We start from the raw sequence: 21815 nt of genomic DNA, 5'->3' as shown, positions 1-21815 counted from the left end.
AAGTGGTGCTTCAGGTTAAGAACAGTTTCAGGTTAAGAACGGACCTCCGAAACGAATTAAGTACTTAACCCAAGGTACCATTGTAGTCTGCAAAGTGATAACATAGAACTGGAATACATGGTTATCCTGTTGGCTGGTTCTATGAAAGCTTTCTGCACACATAAATATTGACATACACAAAACAGAACTGAGTTGTCTTTCAAATGGAATATTCAACTTTCATGACTTTGCAGCTGCATATTTGTACCTGGAGTTGTCACAGCATTTGAAAGTTTGGCAGGAAAGTTCCCCAAGGTGTATGATTCAGTACTTCATAGTCCTCTGCAATCTCAACATTTCTACAATCATATTTTAAGCAGAAATCAGTTTACTGAGGCCATAATTAATTCTGCAGTAAGGAAACGGTGGGGTGTGGAAATTGTGGAATAGATACCCCTTTATTTATGCGGATAACCAGATAGGAGGAGTGCATTTGTTATCCTGAAGAGGCAAGCCACTGTTTGGTTTCAAAAATGACTTGCCTCATTAGGTTTTGTAACAGCTGCAGAATAAAATGTCAAAATAAGCTCTGACTGTGTGTGTGGTTTCTTTTGCTTCATATTTTACTGTTTAGATTGTTGCCATAATATTTTGCCTCCATAGAGGAATGTATAGGAGGATTACATGTGGGAATTATTTTTTCTGGAATTCCTAATTCACATGAATGGTGCAGGAAATATCTGCCCAGAAAACTAGATTCCTGCCAGTTCCTGCTGATGGACCTTCCCATGGATCTTATATTTGAGTAGCAAAATGCCCCTTGAATGGTGTGTGTGGCTAAGGTGTATCTGTGCAGGTGACTGTTCATCTCTGTGCATCCACATTAATTCTTGACCTTGTGTTTTTACACTTAGCAAACACATATTGGTGTGTCGTATGTTGGGGAGTATGTATGTGCATACAGGTCTGAAATGAAGATGGGAACTGAAGTAATGGCTGTTGGTAGCAGTAAGTCACTTTTGGCTTCCTGAAGTACGGCAAAGCAGTGATACAGACTAAGTCGAGCAAGCTATATTCTCCTTATTCATTTTCTAAGGCAGAGCTTTCCAAACTTTTCATGTTTTTATATTTTTTTAAAATAATTTTTATTACATTTTCAATTTTTTGTAATCACAATATCCACACATAAATCAATAAGCTCAAACATCGCTCTATCTGAGCATCGACCTCCTCCCGCCCCTCTTTCTGACTTCCGTACGTATTTACTTTATTCTTAGCATTTCTATAACCACTTTTTTACCTTCTTGCTTATTTCTATATTTCCCCTTATTCAATGTAAATCAGTTCCTTGTATTATCATTACAAAACATTTCAACTCAAAGCTACAAACGTTTTCAGATGTTTACAATATTCTTTCATATATAATATAAATTTGCTCCGGTCCTTTTGAAACAGTTCGTCGTGCTGATTCCGGATCTTCCAGACTTTTCAAGCTGGTGACACACTTTTTGGACATGCCTCATTTCATGACACAGCAATTCAGTTTCGCATCATTTCGTGACTCAGTAATTCAGTTTTACCAGCAAACCGGAAGTTAAACTAACCCTTTCCAGCCCCAGGAGGAGCACGGGGAGCATTCGTGCGACACACCTACACACTGCAGCCAACGCACTAATGTGTCACAACACACAGTTTGGAAAGTTCTGTTCTAAGGGTATTAGAGTGGGCTCTATAAATAAAAAAAATTGAAAATCATAAGTTCCCCTAATACGTTCTGCTACCTTTAATGCCCTCTCAACTTTCTGGAGGCACCTCTCTTGCACGGATGATCAGAGGAGGAGGAGATGAGTAATGTTCCCACAAATGTGTAGGACATTATTATATAATACTCCAGAGCAAAGCTTTTTAATTTTTTTTTAAAAATGATTAATATTTTTTCTAGCATTAACAAAATCAAAAACAAATAACATCATAAAAACCAAACTACAACACCATAGTAGCTGCCACTTTAGGTATACTGGAGATACATAGTCTAGTCATATTAAAGAAAAGCAGAACACACCAGAGTTTCACATTTATGCATGTTACATGCACCAGAGACTCCAGATCATCAGCATAGACAAATATGGACTTCCAGGATGAATCAGCATCTTTTAGCCAATTGCCCATGCATTGGCCTTGAGTTTCATCAGGCGGAATCGCCATGTCTCGCACTGTAATCCATTCTCTCGCAGGCAGTGTTGGGCAGTGTTCATGTTGTGTAAATCAGTTTGTGCTTATTAGACCCAGAACTGTGTCCCAGCTTTGAATGTCATCTTTGCCTTAGGTCAGACTAAGGCTAATGGGATCTAGAGAAAGATGCTTCCCTCCTCACACACGTTGAATGCTCACTTTCCATTACAGTTGCTGCTTGGATTCCAGTGCCGAGTCCGGTGCTCATTTCCCAAAGCACTTCCAGCATGACACTGATGAGAAAGACGAAACTGCTGAGCACAGCAGGATTTAAGAGCGTGAATATTAGGGATAGATGGGCTGTGTGTGTAGGGAAAGCAAGAGGAGAGGAGTTGCATTTCTGAGAACTCAGCAAAAAAATAAATGCATTCATTTCGAAGAATTTTTCTCTAACCATGAGGACTAGAAACCAATGTTTTTTTAAAACGAAGGTGGCAGTCGCTTCCTGCATCTCATAAAATGCCCACACATGGCAAGATGGCTTCAAGTCAAGCCAAAGTCTGTGCTGAGGACCATGCCTTTTGGAAATCTCCATCGCTGGGAGTGTGTCTGTGTGACTATTGAAATTACTAAGAGATGATGGGTGGAATTCAGCATAGCACCTAGTGGGGTTTGCGCATGCGGAATGAGGTCAGCTCGTGGAACAGGACTTCTCGCTCCCCCGTGAAGCCCCTAAACCTGTTCTGAGAGTTCCCTTAACCCTCCGGAGCTGAATTCAGGGGGCACAGGGGAGGAGGGGCAGCTGTGGACTTTGGGGTCTCAAATGTCAGCGGTGCCACGTGTGACTCCAAAATGACTCCGCCTCTCACCTTCCATTCTACAGCGGCACCTTGGTTTTAGAACAGCTTAGTTTATGAACAAATTTGGAAACAGAACGCTGCAAACCCAAAAGTAGTTGTTCCAGTTTGTGAAGCTGAACATGTTCCGCTTCCTGTTGAATGTGTTTCGTTTGTAAACTGAGTCCCCAGCTGCTAATCAGAGGCTTCCTGTTGAGTCTGTCGGCTGTTGAGTCCCCAGCACCCATGCAACACAGAGGTGATATTTGGAGCTTTTGTTTTTGCTATTTTTTGTGTTTTTGTTTGTGTGGCTTTTTTGGTTTTTTTGACTGTAACTTGTTCTTCATTTTATGGGACTGACTTGTGGCTTGTGACTTCGTTTTTGTGACTGTGGAACCCAGTTCAGCGATTGCGATTGATTGATTGATTGATTGATTGATTGATTGTGTGACTGCAGAAATGGATAAAAGCCCCCCATTCAAACAATGACTATCATCAGTGCATATAAGAATTTTTTTTTATCATCTACAATATTGTCTTATTTATTTTATAGTACAGTACATTGATTATTGCTTTCATTTTATGGATCAATGGTCTTGTCAGATAGTAAAATTCATGTTAAATTGCTGTTTTAGGGGTTGTTTTTAAAAGTCTGGAACGGATTAATCCAGTTTGCATTACTTTCTATGGGAAAGCACGCCTTGGTTTTAGAACGCTTTGGTTTTTGAACGCACTTCCGGAATGGATTAAGTTTGGGAACCAAGGTACCACTGTACATCATAGTTATGGCAACTACTGTGGATCCACACACTCCCCATAAACCTGCCTCTGGAGGGGGAAGTCCTATCGCGCAAGCAGAGCACATTCTATGCATGCAAGAACTTAGCTGAATCCCACCTTTTACGTATGTGTTTGTACACACTTGTTAGAGCATTAATGGTATGTCACATAGTTGTGCTTAAGGAAGCACAACTGAAGCTACACATGTGTATAATTTGTTGCATTTAAATAAGGGGTTCTTTCCTGCACAGAATGCCCACACACACATGCAACAATTGTGTGGAGGACTGTACCACATCCCCTCAGTCCTGAATGTCTGCAACAGCTACATTATTGCTACGCACAGTCCTTTTTAAAGTGTGACCTGTTTTTATTTTCATGCACTTCTCTCCTATCCTTACTGATTGCTTTTCTTTTACAATATTTTTATTTTAAACAATATGCAAGTCAGAAATATATTTTAAAAATAAATAAAAGTAAACTGTATGCATGGACAGTTGACAGACATGTGCCACAGATCCCCTGGGAACCACTGGCATAAAGCAAGTCACACAATAATCCCAAAACAAAGTCCAGCCAACAGGTTGAAAAGGAGCTTGCCTGGTCAGCTTTTGCTCCAATTGGCGTGGAAGCAGGCAGTGTAGTACAGGTACAAAGATGAACTAGCTTGGCCATCATTATGCAGCAACCATTATGGCTGGAAGCTGATGCCCTTCATTGTGTTCCTTGCTCAGGCAAACAAATCAGGTGATTGACTTTCCATGGGTAATTTTTTGCAGTTTTTGCATGCCAGTCAGTGCTCATTCTGCATTTAGAAGGTTGCAGTGTTAGGGAGAACTGCAGTTCTGCTTTAGGTGAGTGAGTCATATGACTATTTCCCCTTATTATAATTGACGTTTCCATAGTGCTTTAGATGGTTCAAAGCACTTCAGAAATACAATAACCCTGTAAGGTTAGGGTCAGTATCATTAAGACCCTTATTGCAGCGTAGAGGCTGCTGAAGCCGAGAGAGATTTGCTCATAATGAGCTCATGGCAGAGGCAGGGTCTTCCTTATTATTCTTTTATTCTTTGTTAAATTTGTATACCACCTTTCATCCAAAGATAACATAAAAATTAAAAAATGAGAACACAAAATACATAATAAAAACAAAACCAAACTAATAACCCACCTCCCACAAATACATTTATTAGGTTGTAGAATATAAAATCATCCAAAGGCCTGGTTAGAGAGAAATATATTTGCTTGGTGCCTTAGGATATGGAGCAAAGGCGCCAGGTGAGCTTCCCTGGGAAGAGCATTCCACAGATGGGGAGCCACCACAGAAAAGGCCCGTTCTTGTGTAGGAGGCACACCAAGAAGGGCTTCGGATGATGATTGCAGGGTCATTATTCATAGCTCTCTTTTTTTAGCCACTACAATGCAGCATGAACATGGCCACCTGGTGTCCTGCTTCTGAGCATGGAGTTAATGTATGTTTCCAGATATTTCCCTAAGTTGTACTGGGAATGCAGCTTGTTTTGAGCAAAAACGCCACATTCACAGTTGCCCAGATTTTGGCATTAATGTAGTCTGCTGTTTATGGCTAGTGAAATCAGCTTCACCCTAGGCCTGCGTACCTATGAATGCTCTTAAGCATTTACGCAGCCAGGGACAGTGGGCACCATTTGCAGAAGAGTTAGTAAGTGGATATACTTTATGGAAGACAATCTTACTCGGCTACGAGTGATCGCCAAAGAAGAAGAAGAAATACTTTTTACACCATCAAAGTGTACAAATATGTCCATCAGTGCAAGACATCGTTCACCCGTATGGTGAGAGCACCTACAATAGGCAGGTATTTGCACACAGCCAAATATGTGTGCACACAACCCACACCCATATGCAGATCAGCAGCACTTGCAGCATGCGCTCATGCACACACTGGCACTTAACACAGCGCCGCCCCCTCACACCTCCCCCTCCTCTCCCTGCCCTTCCCCGCATTCTCTCCCTCCCTCTGTCTTCCCCTCCATTCCAGTCCTCCTTTCTTCTTCAAAAGGGAAGGCTCACCACAGACCTCCCCCCCTCCACTCTTGGCTCCAGTGGGGGCTCAGAAGGTGATTCTGCAGCATATACCACCCCCCAGCCTCGCCACCATGACCCCCCTGGGGGATGATGTCTGAGTCCCTGTGGACAGCGCTCTCCAATTTCTCTATGCCCGATTTCCTTGAGAGCAGCATGTTTCGCCGTACAAAAAGGTACAGAGAAAGGAAGCTTAATTTAGTCTGCATCCCTCCATCTTTCCCCCCCTTTCTCCGTGGCCCCTCCCCATCAGCATTCTGTCCCCCTCTGCTCCCATTCCTCCATCCTTCCTTCCTTCATCTCCTATCATTCTTCCTCTCTCCTCTGTCTCCTGTATCTCTTGCTCCACTCCCCCCCCCCACTTCGCTGGTTTGCAAGGGAGAAGGGGGAAAAAGAGCTTGTGTGTTATTATCATCATCTTCCTTTCTCTCTAACAACCCCCCCCCCCCCGCATTGTGGCCAGGCAGCCAGGACTCTCCAAGGAGGTGTCTCCTGGGGAGGGAGGGAGGGGGTTGCAGTGGCTGGCAGGGTTGTGGCGCAGTTGGGGGAGGGGAAAGAAAGATTCACAAAGACTAGGATGCCATGGCAACTGCCAAGGACATGAGCTGTATATGAACTGGCAGCACTGCCTATGACAAATGGTTGGTCTGCCTGTCTTTCCAGCTGTCCGTCTCCCTCTGGCTCCATGGATGCCCCCCCCCCCCCCCGGTTCTCCAGGGTCACTCAGCCTGGACAAGCTTGTGGCTGCTGGGTGGGCAGATGGAGGGGCTGGGGGTGTGGGTGGGTGGACGGGGCTGGGGACTGTCGGATGCAGCCAGCAAATGGAGATGGATAGGAGGGGGCTGAGCCTTAGTGGATGGAAGGAAGATGCAGAGGGCGAGAGATCTGCGTGTCTGAGTGCACTCCAGAAGGATGGTGTTATGGGTGTCTATATATATTTGCCGCAGGAAAGTTAGGTGGGAAGGGGATGAGTGGGAATAAATGGAAAGATCTGTGGCTGGGCTCTGGCATTCTGTTCTTCTTCCCGAAGATGCTCACGCCTGTGAATTTTTCAAGTGCCTACATGCCTAGCTGCCAGTTCTGGCAGCTAGGAATTTTAAATGCATTCTAGCCCTAGGAGCGATTGTGTGAAAAGTGATCTAGATTACACTAATTCCCCACCCCCTTTACCCATCCATCATAGCAGTTGAGTATGGAATGTATAGCAATAACACCCCCATCCTTTGCTTAAATTCTCCCTGCCATTGCCCTCAATTCCCATAATGCCTCAATATACACCACTGCTTTCTCTGTTATTTATCTTTGCGATCTGCTCAGCTGGAGGGCAATGCTTTTATAACTGCATATAACAGAGATACTTAAAGACGTGTCCAGCGTCAGTCAGGTGGGGTTGTGGCAGTTAAGCTACGTCCTCCCTGCTGTCTCAGCTTATCAGATGTGGGTTCTTCTACAAGACTAGCTCATTTTTTGAGTGTGCATGTGTGCAGTTTACATCTGTTCATTTGAACATCAGTAATTGGAGGTGTGAGTTTGCAGTGAAAGAGCTGAGTTGGAGAGAAAGAGAAATACAGGGAAATCACAGACGTGTGTGTGTGTGTGTGTGTGTGTGTGTGTGTGTTTACTTGTTTACATAGGACACAGAGAGCAGAGTGTGTGCTGTCACTCTGTCATTCTGTGTGGTTGAACAATGGTGTAGGAACTTCAGACCAGAAGCCAGGTGGCTTACTACAGTTCCTTGCGCCAAATTGCAGTGCTAGAAGATGCCTTGATGTGTTGCAAGTTTGCAGTGGGCTCTCTCCCAGAACTCAGAATCCCCAGGAGACTCGGACAATATTCCCTATGAAAGAAGGGAGTCTGTTGAGCTGCACAAGAGGGAGATGGTGACAGGTCCTCTGCCCTATTGCTCCACCTATAGGAAAGATGTATTTTCAAACTATCAGGAATAAGCTTATATTCCATACTTGTGGATTAGCTAAAACGGATATTTCTTTCTCACATTTTATCCTGCTCTTTGTCTTGGGAGCTCTGGGCAGCATATACAAGGAGAATCCCATTTTATCTTTAAAAAGCCCTGTAAATGTGGGTTAAGCTGAGAGATCAATAGATAGAGACTGGTTCAAGGTCACTCAGGAAGTCTTATTGTTTTTTAAGGATTCGTCTTTGCAAAGCATTTCCAGAAAATGGATCCCACTGCTTTCGAAATACTAGGTGTGGTTTTGGAAAAGATCTGCTGCTGCCTTGGGTAGAGAAAAGGGGAGCAGCTGAGAGTGCATACTAAGGAACAGCCTAGACATGACCAGGGGTAGCCATGTTTGTTGTTCATATGTCTGCCTCGTTCCTGTACGCTGTGGAATTGAAACGCGTTTTGTCTTCTAACAAGGAAAGGGATTCTTGGGTGAGAAGAGACGAGCCCTTTGAGCCTCAACTACCATGTGCTTCATTTCCCCAGGCCCTTTCCCCTCAGCCCAGACTATGGAGCGATGGCTTGCAGGCAGTGTTAGAAACTGAGATGTGAAATGTAGGTGCTAAATGGCACCTTAAACCTAGGTAATGGGCGCAACAACGGAATGTCTAGGCAGTTTTTTTTCATAACAAGAATACAAAGCTGAAAATGAATCAGCTGCAGCTAAAATATTATGTTCATTTTTCAAATGGTCTATTCCTTCCCCTGCCCACCCCCACTAATATTCTTAAGAAGGTCTCTTCTCTGGTCTTCAGAGTGTAGTTGGAAGTGGGGAGGCAGAAAAGGGTCCTCGTTTCCTTCCACTCTGCAGTTTTAATCTGAAATCTTGGGTGCAGGAGTGCGCCCAGGGCTCAGAAACCGCTAGCGCTAATGAAATTCCCTGTCGCGAAATGCGCCTAGAACAATGGGAGTTTCAAACACAGCTTGCAGGGAGGCTAGGAAGGCTGGGCTTAGCTCTCCTTCCTTGTCTGACTCTTCTAAGGTCAGAAGCTGATCCCACCAATGGCAGTCGCTTTGTATGTGCATGGGGTGACACAAGAAGAAACATGGCCGCCCCTGTTGTATGTAACATGGCTTTCAAGACTTTTAGGATTAGGAATAGACTTTTATGCTCTTTCCACCTCTTTGCCACAGTCCTCTGGGAGGTAGGTCAAATCTTTCACCCCAAACATCACACCAGTTCTTGCTAAAAAGCTTATTTCAAGGGTGGGGACCTGTGGTCCTCCAGATAGTTGCTGGACTCTTAACTTCCCTTGCCCCAGACCCAGGCAGGCTGAGGCTGATGGGGTTGGAGGTCAATGACATCTGGAGGGTCCCCCATCACTGTCTTATACATCATTGTTAATATGGGAGAGCTTTGCTCCTTTCTGTGTGGTAACTCTTGTTCTAAACTGTCATGCAATGAACCTTCATATCTGAAACGTTCTTGTGCATTTCATGAGATGGCGTTGGACTGGGATTGTGGAGACCTGACGTCAAGTACCACCTCTGTTGTAGTTTGCTCTTTGGCAACTGAGTCACAAACCCAGAGCATTACCCAATCTCACAATTTCCGTTCCAGATGTGCAGGAGAAAGACTTCCCCAAAGAAGGAGGAGTCAGCTCTGTTGCACTTCTGTCTTAGGTGTTCTGCTGTTCAGTTGTTTACATATGCCCTGCTTTCTGGAGTAACATCTTACAAGACCAGCTTACAAAATTCAAAAGCAGGAAAAACCTCACATAAATCAGTAAAACCAATAAAATAACACAGTTTAATCACATTTAAAAGCACAGCTGAAAGGCCTTCTTAAAATTCATGCTCAAAATTTTACTCCAAAGTAGGCGCACTGAGATTAATGAACTTGACTAAGTTAGATCCATTAATTTCAAAAGGCCTGCTCTAAGTAAAACTTAATTGAATGCCAGCACATCCAGATTAAAGCTAATCATAAAGGCCTTCTTAAATGCAAATGTTATCAAAGCGTGCTTAGAGTGACCTGGGTGGGAGGTTTGCCTGTGTTCCATTGCATTAGTGCAGAAAAGACCCTGCCAAACTAGTTCGGGTCCACAGGAGAGCATAGAGCAGGGTGTGGTATGAAAAGCTCAAAACCTGCATAGGCTCATGTAGCAGATATGATCCTTTAAATACGGATATGGCTTGTAAAAGTAGCCCCAGGTTGGCTGCTTCAGGGATGAGAAGCTGCCCAGAGTGGCTGGGGAAACCCAGCCAGATGGGCGGGGTATAATATTAAAATTATTGTTATTATTATTAGAATGCCCAGGAATTGAGAACCCACTTTCCCCCTGGGTTATGCAGCCAAAAAATGAGGATTGTTCATTCATTCATTACTTTCAGCTTCAGAGATGTGAGGAGAGGAAAAACAGAAAAATTCAAAGGGAGGGGAATGCTATTTATTTATTTTTAAATGTTAATAATATTGTAATGGTATTTGATACCTGGAACCTTTATTGCCAACGTTGGGAAAATGTGGGGCGTAGTGAAGGGGTTTTTTTTTTTTACTCCTGCAATGGAGCCCACTTCTTGGTGTGATGTTGGTGCTTCTTGGACTGCCTATAAGTGTCTGAAAACTAATCTTTGATTGTTATTGTGATATGTGGGAAGATTAGAGGAGAAGGTATTTCAGGGAGCATAACTGGAGTACATAATGAAGGCTAGCTTCCCTGTTAACCACCCTGTTGCATTCACAATGAGGGAAAATAAGGGGTACATTTATTTACACTTTTCAATGTATTGCTGCATGCTACCCCAAGTGGTGCAAGATTTACCCAGCGTTCATGTTTCCTTTTAGAGAGCCAGTGTGGTGTAGTGGTTAAGAGCGGTAGACTCGTTATCTGGTGAACCGGCTTCGCATCCCTGCTCCTCCACACGCAGCTGCTGCGTGACCTTGGGCCAGTCACACTTCTCTGAAGTCTCTCAGCCCCACTCACCTCACAGAGTGTTTGTTGTGGGGGAGGAAGGGAAAGGAGAATGTTAGCTGCTTTGAGACTCCTTCGGGTAGTGATAAAGCAGGATATCAAATCCAAACTCTTCTTCTTCTTCTTCCTTTTGGAAAGAGGCACAGCAGAGACTATGGTGTCTTTAGGATAAATGGTTTATTTACACATGTACTACCTGAGCCTATAGGGACGTGGGTGGCGCTGTGGTCTAAACCACTGAGCCTAGGGCTTGCTGATCAGAAGGTCGGTGGTTCGAATCCCCGCAACGGGGTGAGCTCCCGTTGCTCGATCCCAGCTCCTGCCAACCTAGCAGTTCAAAAGCACGTCAAAGAGCAAGTAGATAAATAGGTACCACTTTGGTGGGATGGTAAACGGCGTTTCCATGCGCTGCTCTGGTTCGCCAGAAGTGGCTTAGTCATGCTGGCCACATGACCTGGAAGCTGTACGCCGGCTCCCTCGGCCAATAAAGCGAGATGAGCACGCAACCCCAGAGTCGTCCGCGACTGGACCTAATGGTTAAAGGTACCTTTACCTTTACTACCTGAGCCTACAATGGAGGGGTTCGCAGCATCAATATCCGGCACAGCTGTCTCTCTCTGCTTGCTGCTTTGCCTCTGGTCCACATCCCTGCAACTCAGCTCTGGACACTGGCTTTGTCCTTTTAACTAACCGCAAACTGGGGGAACGGCCCCATCCATTTGCAGTCTCACACAGAGCCTTTTTCATTTGTTTCCTTTAATGACCCCACCCTACAATCAGCTCTCACCTGTGGCTTTTACCTGTCAGCGTGTGACAGTGGCCACATCCCGGGAACATCTTCAACTGGCCAGCTAAACCAGGTGCCAATGGGTCTCAAACCCTCAATGAGTTAGGGACATCCCCTGCATGCAAAGACAGGAGAGGATGAGACCAATAGTGGGTGCAATGGTCAATAAGATGGCTTCTGCATGTGCTGTTGAGGGAAGCGAGGGGCAGGCGGAGCTCATCAACCTGGGAAGGTAGCTCTTCTAGGAGAAGGGAAATTCTGAGCCTGTGCCTCTGCTGCCTTGTGGGATATCTTCGGAAGAAGAAAGGCTTCGGAGTAAACCCTACAGAAATCCAGAGTGGAGTCCCTAAGGTGGTTGGATGGCTCCCTGTATGCCTTCTTCAAGCAGCTCCTGCAGCAAAGATGGTGCCACACATACTGTTCTGCTTTCCTTTGGATCACATCAGTGAGGCCAAGAGGGGATGCTTGTCGTCTTGGCAGCCCAGGACCTCTGTACACACTGCCTAGGCTTGCACCCCGGAGAGGTTACTTCAGTGCTGTTAACGCAGCAAAAGCAACACAGGAGGAAGCAGTTACAAGTTACCAGTCTCTGCAGCCACAGCAGGTGCTGTGATTCTCTAGTGCAGTGTTTCCCAACCTTGGGCCTCCAGCTGTTTTTGAACTACAATTCCCATCATCCCTGACCACTGGTCCTGCTAGCTAGGGATGATGGGAGTTGTAGTCCAAAAACAGCTGGAGGCCCAAGGTTGGGAAACACTGCTCTAGTGCAGGCTTCCTCAAACTCGGCCCTCCAGATGTTTTTAGGCCTACAACTCCCATGATCCCTAGCTAGCAGGACCAGTGGCCAGGGATGATGGGAGTTGTAGTCTCAAAACATCTGGAGGGCCGAGTTTGAGGAAGCCTGCTCTAGTGGTTTGACTTCACCCCTAATGGTGCACTCCATTGTCTCTCGAGACAGACAGATGCCCTGCTCAGGAGTCACCGCACAAGTGTGAGCTGGACAGGGAACCATCGCCAGCTTAGTCCTGTGCCCTGGTTGTACTCAGTTGTCCTCAGGGCTGCTTGCAGAGAGCTCTCTGCTGCATCAGGAGTCTTAGCTGAGTCTTGAGGGCCCAGCCTAGAGACCTGTTTCCCTTTTGCACTGCCTCACTTAGGGCTTCTCGGTTTAGGCTTGTTACCTGATTGTGACGTGCGTTTTGTGAACGAGCCATCATGCACCAGACACCTAAGGCGAGCCTTTCATATCGCCTCACACACAATGCTCCTTGTTTCAATGGAAACAGTTGTGAGTCATGGAGTGACAGAGCTCAAACAATGATTCATGTATGTGTGCCCCAGCCGTAAATAGAGCCTCACAGTTGGGAGTCATGTCAGCCCGACCTACTCTCTTTTCTGCCTGGGAAGAAGGGGCTATGTGTATATTATATATTTAATTATTTATCGTTTGCCATTTATATGGTGCCCCCTAAAATAAACTATCGAGGCCTGATACAGAAAAATAAAACACAGCAATTATACAATGATACATTCAAAATCCACAACAAGCTTAAAAATCCGACCAGTGTAAAAGCATTCAAGGAATAAACAAGACCGACACACAGATACACACAAGTGCAATACTGGAGCAGAAAAGCTGAAATCACAATCAAATGCAGGAGTTAAAAGCCATCAACCATGCCACAGAGATTTAAAAAACAAGATATTAAAAGGGGAGGGAGGGGGGGAGGAGAAAGGTGGTCAAGAAGTATTATTTTTTTTTAAAAAAAAAGAAGCACACACCCCAAAAACGGCTCAATAAAGTGAGGTGTGTGGCTGGGGTCAAAGGAGGGTTTCTTAAGGCAGGCAGGAAATGAAACTGCCTATGAGGAGCCTTTCTGGAGAGAAGTTGGGGGGAAATGCATTTTTTAAAAGGACAGATCAGATTGGATCAACTTAAACAAAATTTATATACCTCTTGATTGTGAAGAAAAAGAAAAGCAAAAGACCCAAACACCTCTGAGTGCTTTACAAAAAATATAACAATAAATAATAAATTATAATAATTTTTTATTTATACCCCGCCCTTCCTGGTTCAGAAAACTGGGCTCAGGCCAGCTAACAACAAATTCAAAACACTTAATTGTAGAAGTAGCATAAAATGCAGTATAAAAACATGAATAACAATAAAATTCAAAGTTCAAGAATCAATTTGGGGGAAATCCATCTCATAAGCATTAGATAGTCACCAGGGCTAGCTGGCTGAATTAGTCCTGCTTGGGCCAGCGAGGAGGCCAGGGGAGAATTAGCTGTGGGGTCTCAGAGCGGGTAATCTTCATAAAAGGGGAGAGGGAGGGAAGAAAAGGGAAATAAAAGATCAGGATGAATTCAAATTAAAGGCCAGGCAGAATAGCTCTGTCTTACAGGCCCAACAAAAGGAGGTTAAATCCTGAAGGGCCCTAGTCTCAAGGGACAGAGCATTCCACCAGGTTGGAGCCATCACTGAAAAGGCCCTGGCCCTGTTGGAGGATAGTCTGACTTCCTTAGGGCCCGGGACCTCTAAACTATAGTTATTCATGGACCTTAAGGTCCTCTGCGGGGCATACCAGGAGAGGCGGTCCCGTAAAAATGAGGGCCCTAAGGAAGTTAGTAGGTGTTACAAACACATTCCAGAAATAAAAGGAAAAGATTAAAAATCAACAGTAGCTAAGAGAATCTCTGCCTCTTCCCCACGCCCTCTGAGCATGCCGGAGAGATTGGTGGAAATCATGGCTGGCTGTCAAGACAAAATCTATATAGCCCTGATGGTGACTCAGTCCTTTTAACAATAATCAGAAGTGACAAGGCTCTTCTTCTCAGCCCAGTCAGGGGGCACCTGGAAAAGGCCACAGCCCTAAAGACAGTGACTGTACCAGGTTGGGTCTGGTATGGAGGAGCATATGCTAGGATGTGTATGAATGAGACAGGCCTGGCTTGGGTTGTAGGTGGGCCTCAGATGAGGGAATCAGACAGAACTGTATGTAATTCAAGATGTAAAAATTCAAGATGTGGAAATGTTGCTTGGCCACAGAACTGTGCAAAGTGAGTTTATAGTTGCCACACATGAACTGGTCAGGGTTGTGAACACCCCATGCCTTTTCAAAGCACACACACGCAATTCTGTGCCAGGATTATGCACATTCTGCTCCTAGAAAGGTAGGGGTGGAATAAAAATTTTAATTGTAATAAGCATATGAAAATTAAGCAACATTGCTTATATTTGATTAATTTGCATAACTCTGCACCTGTTAATCAGGGGTGCGGAAAGCAAGACAAGACATTAAAAGCCCCATTCTCTGATCAACTGAAATATTATTAGGTTACCCCTCTGATTTTTATTATTCATCAGGTGAGGCTTGCACTATTTCACATGTAACTTCACGGTCATGAGGGCTAGAAACTTTTTTTTTAAGTGCATGGGTTGGGTTTGGTTTTGAAATCAGATTGTAACAATCTCACTTCGTAAATAAAAGGGATGTCTCTAGGTTTCATGGTTGTAAGAGAAATACAAATGTTAGTAAGTGTCAGAAGATATTTCTGTGGACCTCTTTCCCATAAGTCTTGAAAGAGAAGAGGGTTATGCACTCTACCCGTTCTCTTGCCATCATTTAGCTGAATTCCCTTTTTCTTTTGCACACCAATTCCATCCTCCACTGTGTGCATTCCTTCTAGCTTCTTTTTACCATCATCAACTGGCAAAAGTGTTGTATTTTTGCAAATAGTTTTTTTGGGGGGGGGGAGATTTGTAGAGGGGGTCTACAAAGCTGCGGTCCAATATTTATGAAAGGGTCCTGCTACATTTGCTTGCTCAGACAAAAGATTGGTCTTTTTTTAATGAAATTTATTCCCCAGTGGAAAACCTGAGTCTCAGAATGTGTCAGGATCCTTTCATAAACATTGGTTTGCAACGTTCTGGCTTTAGTTCATATTTTTATATCAAAACTGGGGTGATTGGGATGGATTGTGCAGTTTGACTGCCCCCACTGATAATGTCCCTACTTGCTCAGACTTACTGGACTCATGGGGTGGGGGTACAAGAAGGGTAACTATTCTGGCCTGAGAAATTTGCATCTCACTTGCTATTTCAGATGGTCTAAGCCCTTGCTTGCCATCCTTTAATTATTCTTATTCCCCTAGTAGCAGAAAGCTTGACAGTAAAGGAGAGGTAGATAGGCCAGCTGCCTCCAGAATGACAGCAGAACAGAGTTTTTATACTTTTTAGTGCTTTTTTCAGGAGGTACTCAAAGGTATGCAGTATCCGCACCTCTTTTTGTTGTTGCTAAAAAGTGTGGCACTTACTGTAACATCATGGTGAGTACGAGCACCTATTTTTCTAGGGGAAAAGCACTGAATGGGGGTATATAATGTCAGGGGTGAACGAAGGCTAACCAACACCCGCGGAGGGGCAAACCGCCAGCTGCTCACGCGTTGCATACGGCGCATGCGTGGTGTCGCTACATATGGCATATGTGTGGCATCGCTACATAGGGCGCATGTGCAGTGTTTCTACGTACAGCGCATACGTGCGACACTGCACATGCGTTGTACATAGGAGTTTGCCGCCGGCGCCGCCTGAACGCCGTACCGACGGTGGCGGGATCCTCTGCTCATGGCTGCAGCTGCGAATGGAGGATCCTCCACATGCGGCTGTGGCGGCACAATGGCTGCTCACACCGCTGTGCCTGGGGGCAGCAGGGTGCCTTCTTCTCACCCCCCCAGACACGCCCCCCCTTGCGACGCCACTGTATAATGTCATGGTGTGAATTCCCCTGACCTTGCTCTCCTCCAAAATACTCTGAACAGGCTCATCCCTTCTTCAATTAACATGTTTGTGCCACATAAGTGTGTTAGTCTTTAAAAGGCTGCACAACTTTTTTGTTTGTGTATCCTCTTTGAGAACTGAGATCATGGATCACTCTAGGGGGTATATGGTGGTACGTACTTTAGTACAGTGTTTCCCCGCGGGAAAAATTGGCGGGGGGGGGGAATAAAGGGGGGAAAATTATTCCCCCACCGCCAGGCGTGGGGCTGGGGCGGGGGAAGCCCGAGCTTCCCCCTCCCCCAGAACGGGACCCAGAGCCATGCCGAAGCTGCGCGCAGCTTTGGCATCGCTCTGGGAGCTTGCGGGGCTGGGGGAGGAGGAAGCCCTCCGCCAGCCTCCAAACCATGTCGGGAGACAGCGGGGTTGCGCGCTGCACCTCTCCCGCTGTCCCCCGAGTTTGCAGGGCTGGCGATGGGGAGGAGCAGGCTTCTCCCCCCGCCAGCCTTCCAGCCAAGTCGGGGGGCAGCGGCAAGGGCGCGCTGCGCCTCTCCCGCTGTCCCCCGAGTTTGCGGGGCTGGCGATGGGGAGGAGCAGGCTTCTCCCCCCGCCAGCCTTCCAGCCAAGTCGGGGGGCAGCGGCAAGGGCGCGCTGCGCCTCTCCCGCTGTCCCCCGAGTTTGCGGGGCTGGCGATGGGGAGGAGCAGGCTTCTCCCCCCGCCAGCCTTCCAGCCAAGTCGGGGGGCAGCGGCAAGGGCGCGCTGCGTTTCTCCGCTGTCCCGGACGGCTTTCAAAAGCCTGCCTTCAAAAGCCGTCCGGGACAGCGGAGAAACGCGCTGCCTTTCTCCGCTCTCCCGGGAAGGCAGGCAGGGGGGAGCAAAGACTTTCGCCCCCGCCCACCTTCAGAAGAGGTCCAGGACCTCTTCTGAAGGCGGGCGGGGGGCGAAAATCTTTGTCCCCCCTGCCTGCCTTCCCAGGGGCTTTTAAATCGCCCCGGACAGCGGAGAAGTCCTCCGCTGTCCCGGGCGATTTTAAAATGCCGCCCGCCAGCATTTTAAGATTGCCCCGGACAGCAGAGAAGTCCTCCGCTGTCCCGGGGTTTTTTAAAATGCTGGGGGTGGGAAGAAAAGCCCTTGTCCCCCCCCCCCAGCCTTCAGAAGAGGTCGGGGGACAGACTGTCCCCGGACCTGGTCTGAAGGCGGTTTCCCTAGGAACGCATTAATTGATTTTCAATGCATTCCTATGGGAAACCGTGCATCGCAAGACGAAAAACTCGCAAGACGAAGAGACTTGCGGAACGAATTAATTTCGTCTTGCGAGGCACCACTGTATCCGGAGAGGCGGCCTTCAGGCAAGTTTTAATTTTAATTTTCCTTCTCCCACTTAATGCCCCACGCTCGCCCGAGCAGCTTGCAGTCCTCGGTAACCACGGCGACCCGAGGGAGGGGAGGGAACAGGGAAGTCGAGGGCGGCGGCGAGCCGCGATGACGTCAGTGGGCCGCGCCGCCTCGCCCTGGCACGGTGTGAGAGCCCCGGCTAGTGGCGCAAGCTTCAGAATAAGTGGGATCCACGTGCGCGAGACCGAGATCGCGGGTAAGGAGCTCAGCCCTGGGCAGGAGGAAGCGGGGCCGCGCGTGCGGGCCACATCCCCACAGAGAGCGAGCCTCCCCCGGCCCACCACTCCGGGCAGGTCCACTCGCATGAGGGGGCGGCGATGGCGACGGCCGGCAGCTTGCCTGCAATGCCATCCCTCGAGCAGGCGAGGAGCCCGGAGGCTACCAGATTCGAGTCCTCTTTCCCACGCTGCTCGGGAGTCCAGAGCACTTGGTCGCATTCAGGATCTAGAGTGGGGAAGCTGGACACATTGGGCTGCCTGTGCCGCAGAGTGGGGAAGCTGGACACATTGGGCTGCCTGTGCCGCTCGACCTGCGGGGATAAATCAGGGTGGGAGTCACGACCGTGAGGCAGGGCTGCCAAGTGTGGCAGAAGAGGACACGGCCGTCGCACCTGTCCTTAGGTAGGAGCTTCTTCCGTGTCGACCTGCTGCCCTAAAGTCTTGGCTTTTTTCTTGGCTTTTTGGCGGTTGGCACAGAAGGAAGGCAAGGGGGAGGGGAAAAAATTGAAACTTACACTTTCGTGCGTCCCTCCCGGCGTGACGCTGCGCGCTGACGTCACGGGGCTGTAATGGTGGTGTGCCTCGATATTTTTTTCATGAAACAAGTGTGCCTTTGCCCAAAAAAGGTTGGGAAACACTGCTTTAGTATCCTGTTGGCACACAATGAGCAACACACCATCAAAGTAATCTCTTGTTTAGAAGTGCTGTTTATCCTAGGCGCATGTGTGAGTTTTACGTCTTTCCAGAGCCCACCTTGGGAACTTTCTATAGCTTTTGTGATGGAGGGTTGGGGCACTTGGCTCTCTTTCAGTTGTGCATGTTGGGCTTTTCGTATGAATGTTTCAAGAAGATAAGAGCCTTGGAGGTGCATTTCTTCTGGCTCAGAATTCAAACTTGTTCAGTTGCAACCCTGAGCCTTAGCATGCAATGGACAGAAGGGGCACTGCACAACACGCAAGCCATAGTTGGCAGCCCATAAGCTACTGTGCAGCCTGAGAAACTGACGGCGATATAAACCTGGGCAAACATCCAACCCTGTGCAGTTAGTAACCTATACCATAGTGTTTGTACAGCACTGAAGACTAGCTGGCAAAATAAGGTTAACAGCCAGCCGGCTGCATCTGGGAGCTGCATGGCAATTCAACACAGCTTTGTCAAGGCACACATCTGAACGGAGTTGTCCTTGGGGCTATTCTAATTTACTTTAAAATGCCTAGACCCTATGGCAGAGTTTCTTTTCTTGAACTGCTTGGGTTGTGGAATGACTTGCCTTACCTCAGCTCATCACTGAGTTCACCTCACTTGTCTGAGGACTAGTTATGGCTTAATAAGCATGGAAAGGTGTGGATAACCTGCCAATGAACCCTTTGTGACAATGTTAAGGCTCGGGGGAGAAAGAAGTAAGGCTGTAAATCACACCTAGAAATGCTACTTAATTGTTGATTAGGAAAAATCTGGCTCCACCCTTCTATTAAGTATGACTCGTAGTTCCATGCAAATAGCAGTTAATTAACACCACCAATGCCCTCTATGTCACCTTCCAGAGGAAAAAAAGAGCTGAGTATTACGTGATCATAGCAAGCAAGAGTGGATCCAGGATTTATGAATTTCAATATTGAGTTAAAGCTTGTATATGTGTGTGAGAAAGTAAGGCCTCAGTTGGGAGGCAGGTCTTATAGCAAAAGAGCTCAGTTTGGTAGTTCTGCTTTTGGATCACACTCTAGATAAGCCCACCCACATTTGTAGTGGAGTTCTGTTGCCTCTAGGTAGACACTTTCCCCACACTGAACCAATACTCCTGCTTTTCACACCTTCTCATAAGGGATTTGTAGCTCAGTTATTTATTAGAGATAATATGCAGAATGCCTCTGTCATTGTCCTGAGCGACTTCAGCTAAATGGATCTCAGTCTGCTTGAGATCTTGGAGAGATGCTGCCAGTCTCAACAGGCAGTACTGGACCAGGAAGATCAACGGTTTGACCCAGTAATAAGGGAGCTCCATGGCACAAGGTGGGCCAATGGTTAAGTGGGAAATGGGGCTTCCTGGCTACTGGCCAGCTCTTCTTTGGGAAAGGACGACAGAAGGTAACCTGCTACCATTTTGGAGTAGCCAGCCAAGCTGAAAAGAGAATTGATTGGCCAAGCTTTCTAACTGCAGTCTTTCAAGGCAAACCACATAGTGACATGAGCTGCAGCCTGGTCTGGCATCTTTCATCCACACACACCCTGATCTAGGCCTGTCTTCTTTCCCTCTCCTTCTTTCCTCCCCTTTGTACAGTTGCCGAACCAGTAACAGAAAGAGCCTGATCCTGACAAGTACATCACCTACGCTGCCGCGGCCTCACTCTCCACTCCCAGGTCATATTGGTGAGTTAAGCCCTTGACCTGCCCCATCCTTCTTTCAGGAGTTCCACCCTGGGTGTGCCTTATCCAGCACTACACGGTGGGTCACAAACAGAATATGGCCCCTTGTCTTGCTGCCCCTGCTCAGGCAGTGGCCTTCAAACAAGGCCGGCTAGACTGGCTTTGACAAAGCACACCTTGGAGTAGTAATTGCTTATACCCAGGACTAATAAGTTGCCCTTGGTTCCTTCTGAGGACACAGTAATGTAAGTCCTTCATTTTTTAATCTACCCTCTTTTTTAAAAAAAATAAATGTGGGGTTCCTTCACATTGCTACAGCTGGATAGGATTAGATGGACATAGTCTTGTGTTATACCTGTTTGTCATAACATGCCAGGATGCCTACAGAAATATTGAGAGAAATTTCGTCTAAAGTCTACATCCACCTCACCCAGTTTCCATCCCGTCAGCCTTGCCATACGTTTAGCAATAAGAATTATGTTGACTCCAAAGCAATCATATTAGTTTGATTTAGAACCAATGTTGTCTTTGTGGGTTCATCCATCTTCTAGTCAGCCTTTGCATCCGAACTGTAATTTTCCCACTGATTTTTTTCTCATCTTTCCATGCATCCCAGGCCATCTGTCTATTATTCTGGCCACATATATAGCAGCACCTTCTCGTCTGACACTTGATCATTAATCCCCCATTGTCTGTCTGTCACCTGTCTTATTTGTTTATTCACCCATCCAACATTCTATTTCTTGGCCTCTTTCTGTCTTCTGTTTTCATATTCCTCTGCATCACCTCCCATGGCTTGTTGCTGGAGTCACTATGGCAACCTTTCTCATTATGGCAGGCTCTGAATATGAATATGAATATGAATATGCTGGCTCCTTGAGTGAGACAGGGTTAATAATTCGATTTGATCCTCTGGCAGTCTCACAAGGCAATGTGTTGATTTCCCTTTTGTGTCTTCTTTTCCTGCCCTGTCCACAGGTAGCAGCCCTCTGGACAGCCCTCGGAACTTTTCCCCCAATACACCAGCCCACTTTTCCTTCGCTTCCTCCCGCAGGTAAGAGCAGTCCCTCATTCTTTGGGACTCTGGTGTCCAATGGCTTTTGGGAATCTCCACTGCAAACCCGGACTCTTTCACTGACCACTGCTGTGTCCATACAGGGGTATTGCACAATGAGTAGTCCACTTTTTACATATGCACCTGGGTGCAACAGTGTCCACAAATGAGTCGTTTAAATTTTCTGCCTCTGATTCCTAAACCAGTGTTTTGCATCTGCACTAGTTGCATGTATCCTTGTGGTGCCCGCTCCCCTCAGTTATTACATACACACCCTCCATTAACATTTACTTAAGGTTGGCATGAGCACAGATAGATATAGATATAGACATAGATATAACCAGGGGTGCAGGTGGCACTGTGGTGTAAACCACTGAGCCTCTTTGGCTTGCTGATCAGAAGGTCAGCGGTTCGAATCCCTGCGATGGGGTGAGCTCCTGTTGCTCTGTCCCAGCTCCTGCCAACCTAGCAGTTCGAAAGCACACCAGCACAAGTAGATAATAGGTACCGCTG

At 46.7% G+C, this 21815-nt stretch overlaps 1 protein-coding gene across 4 annotated transcripts in view; it reads left to right on the top strand.

Annotated features, from left to right (window-relative positions):
* MAST1 (microtubule associated serine/threonine kinase 1) overlaps positions 1–21815 on the top strand; it is a 97719-nt gene that overhangs the window by 27747 nt on the left and 48157 nt on the right. For 2 of the 4 annotated variants that reach the window (XM_028711668.2, XM_028711667.2), the window contains exons 1-3: positions 5738–6007; positions 20163–20251; positions 21227–21302. In XM_028711668.2, the coding sequence (XP_028567501.2) occupies positions 5922–6007; positions 20163–20251; positions 21227–21302 (251 nt within the window). In that variant the 5' untranslated portion in view covers positions 5738–5921. Of the gene's footprint in view, positions 1–5737; positions 6008–20162; positions 20252–21226; positions 21303–21815 lie in introns of those variants that run through there. The other 2 variants (XM_028711670.2, XM_028711669.2) reach the window with 2 other exon arrangements.

Source organism: Podarcis muralis, chromosome 17, assembly GCF_964188315.1.
Source record: "Podarcis muralis chromosome 17, rPodMur119.hap1.1, whole genome shotgun sequence".
NCBI classification, from domain to species: Eukaryota; Metazoa; Chordata; class Lepidosauria; order Squamata; family Lacertidae; genus Podarcis; species Podarcis muralis.
This window is presented reverse-complemented; position numbering and strand designations above follow the sequence as displayed.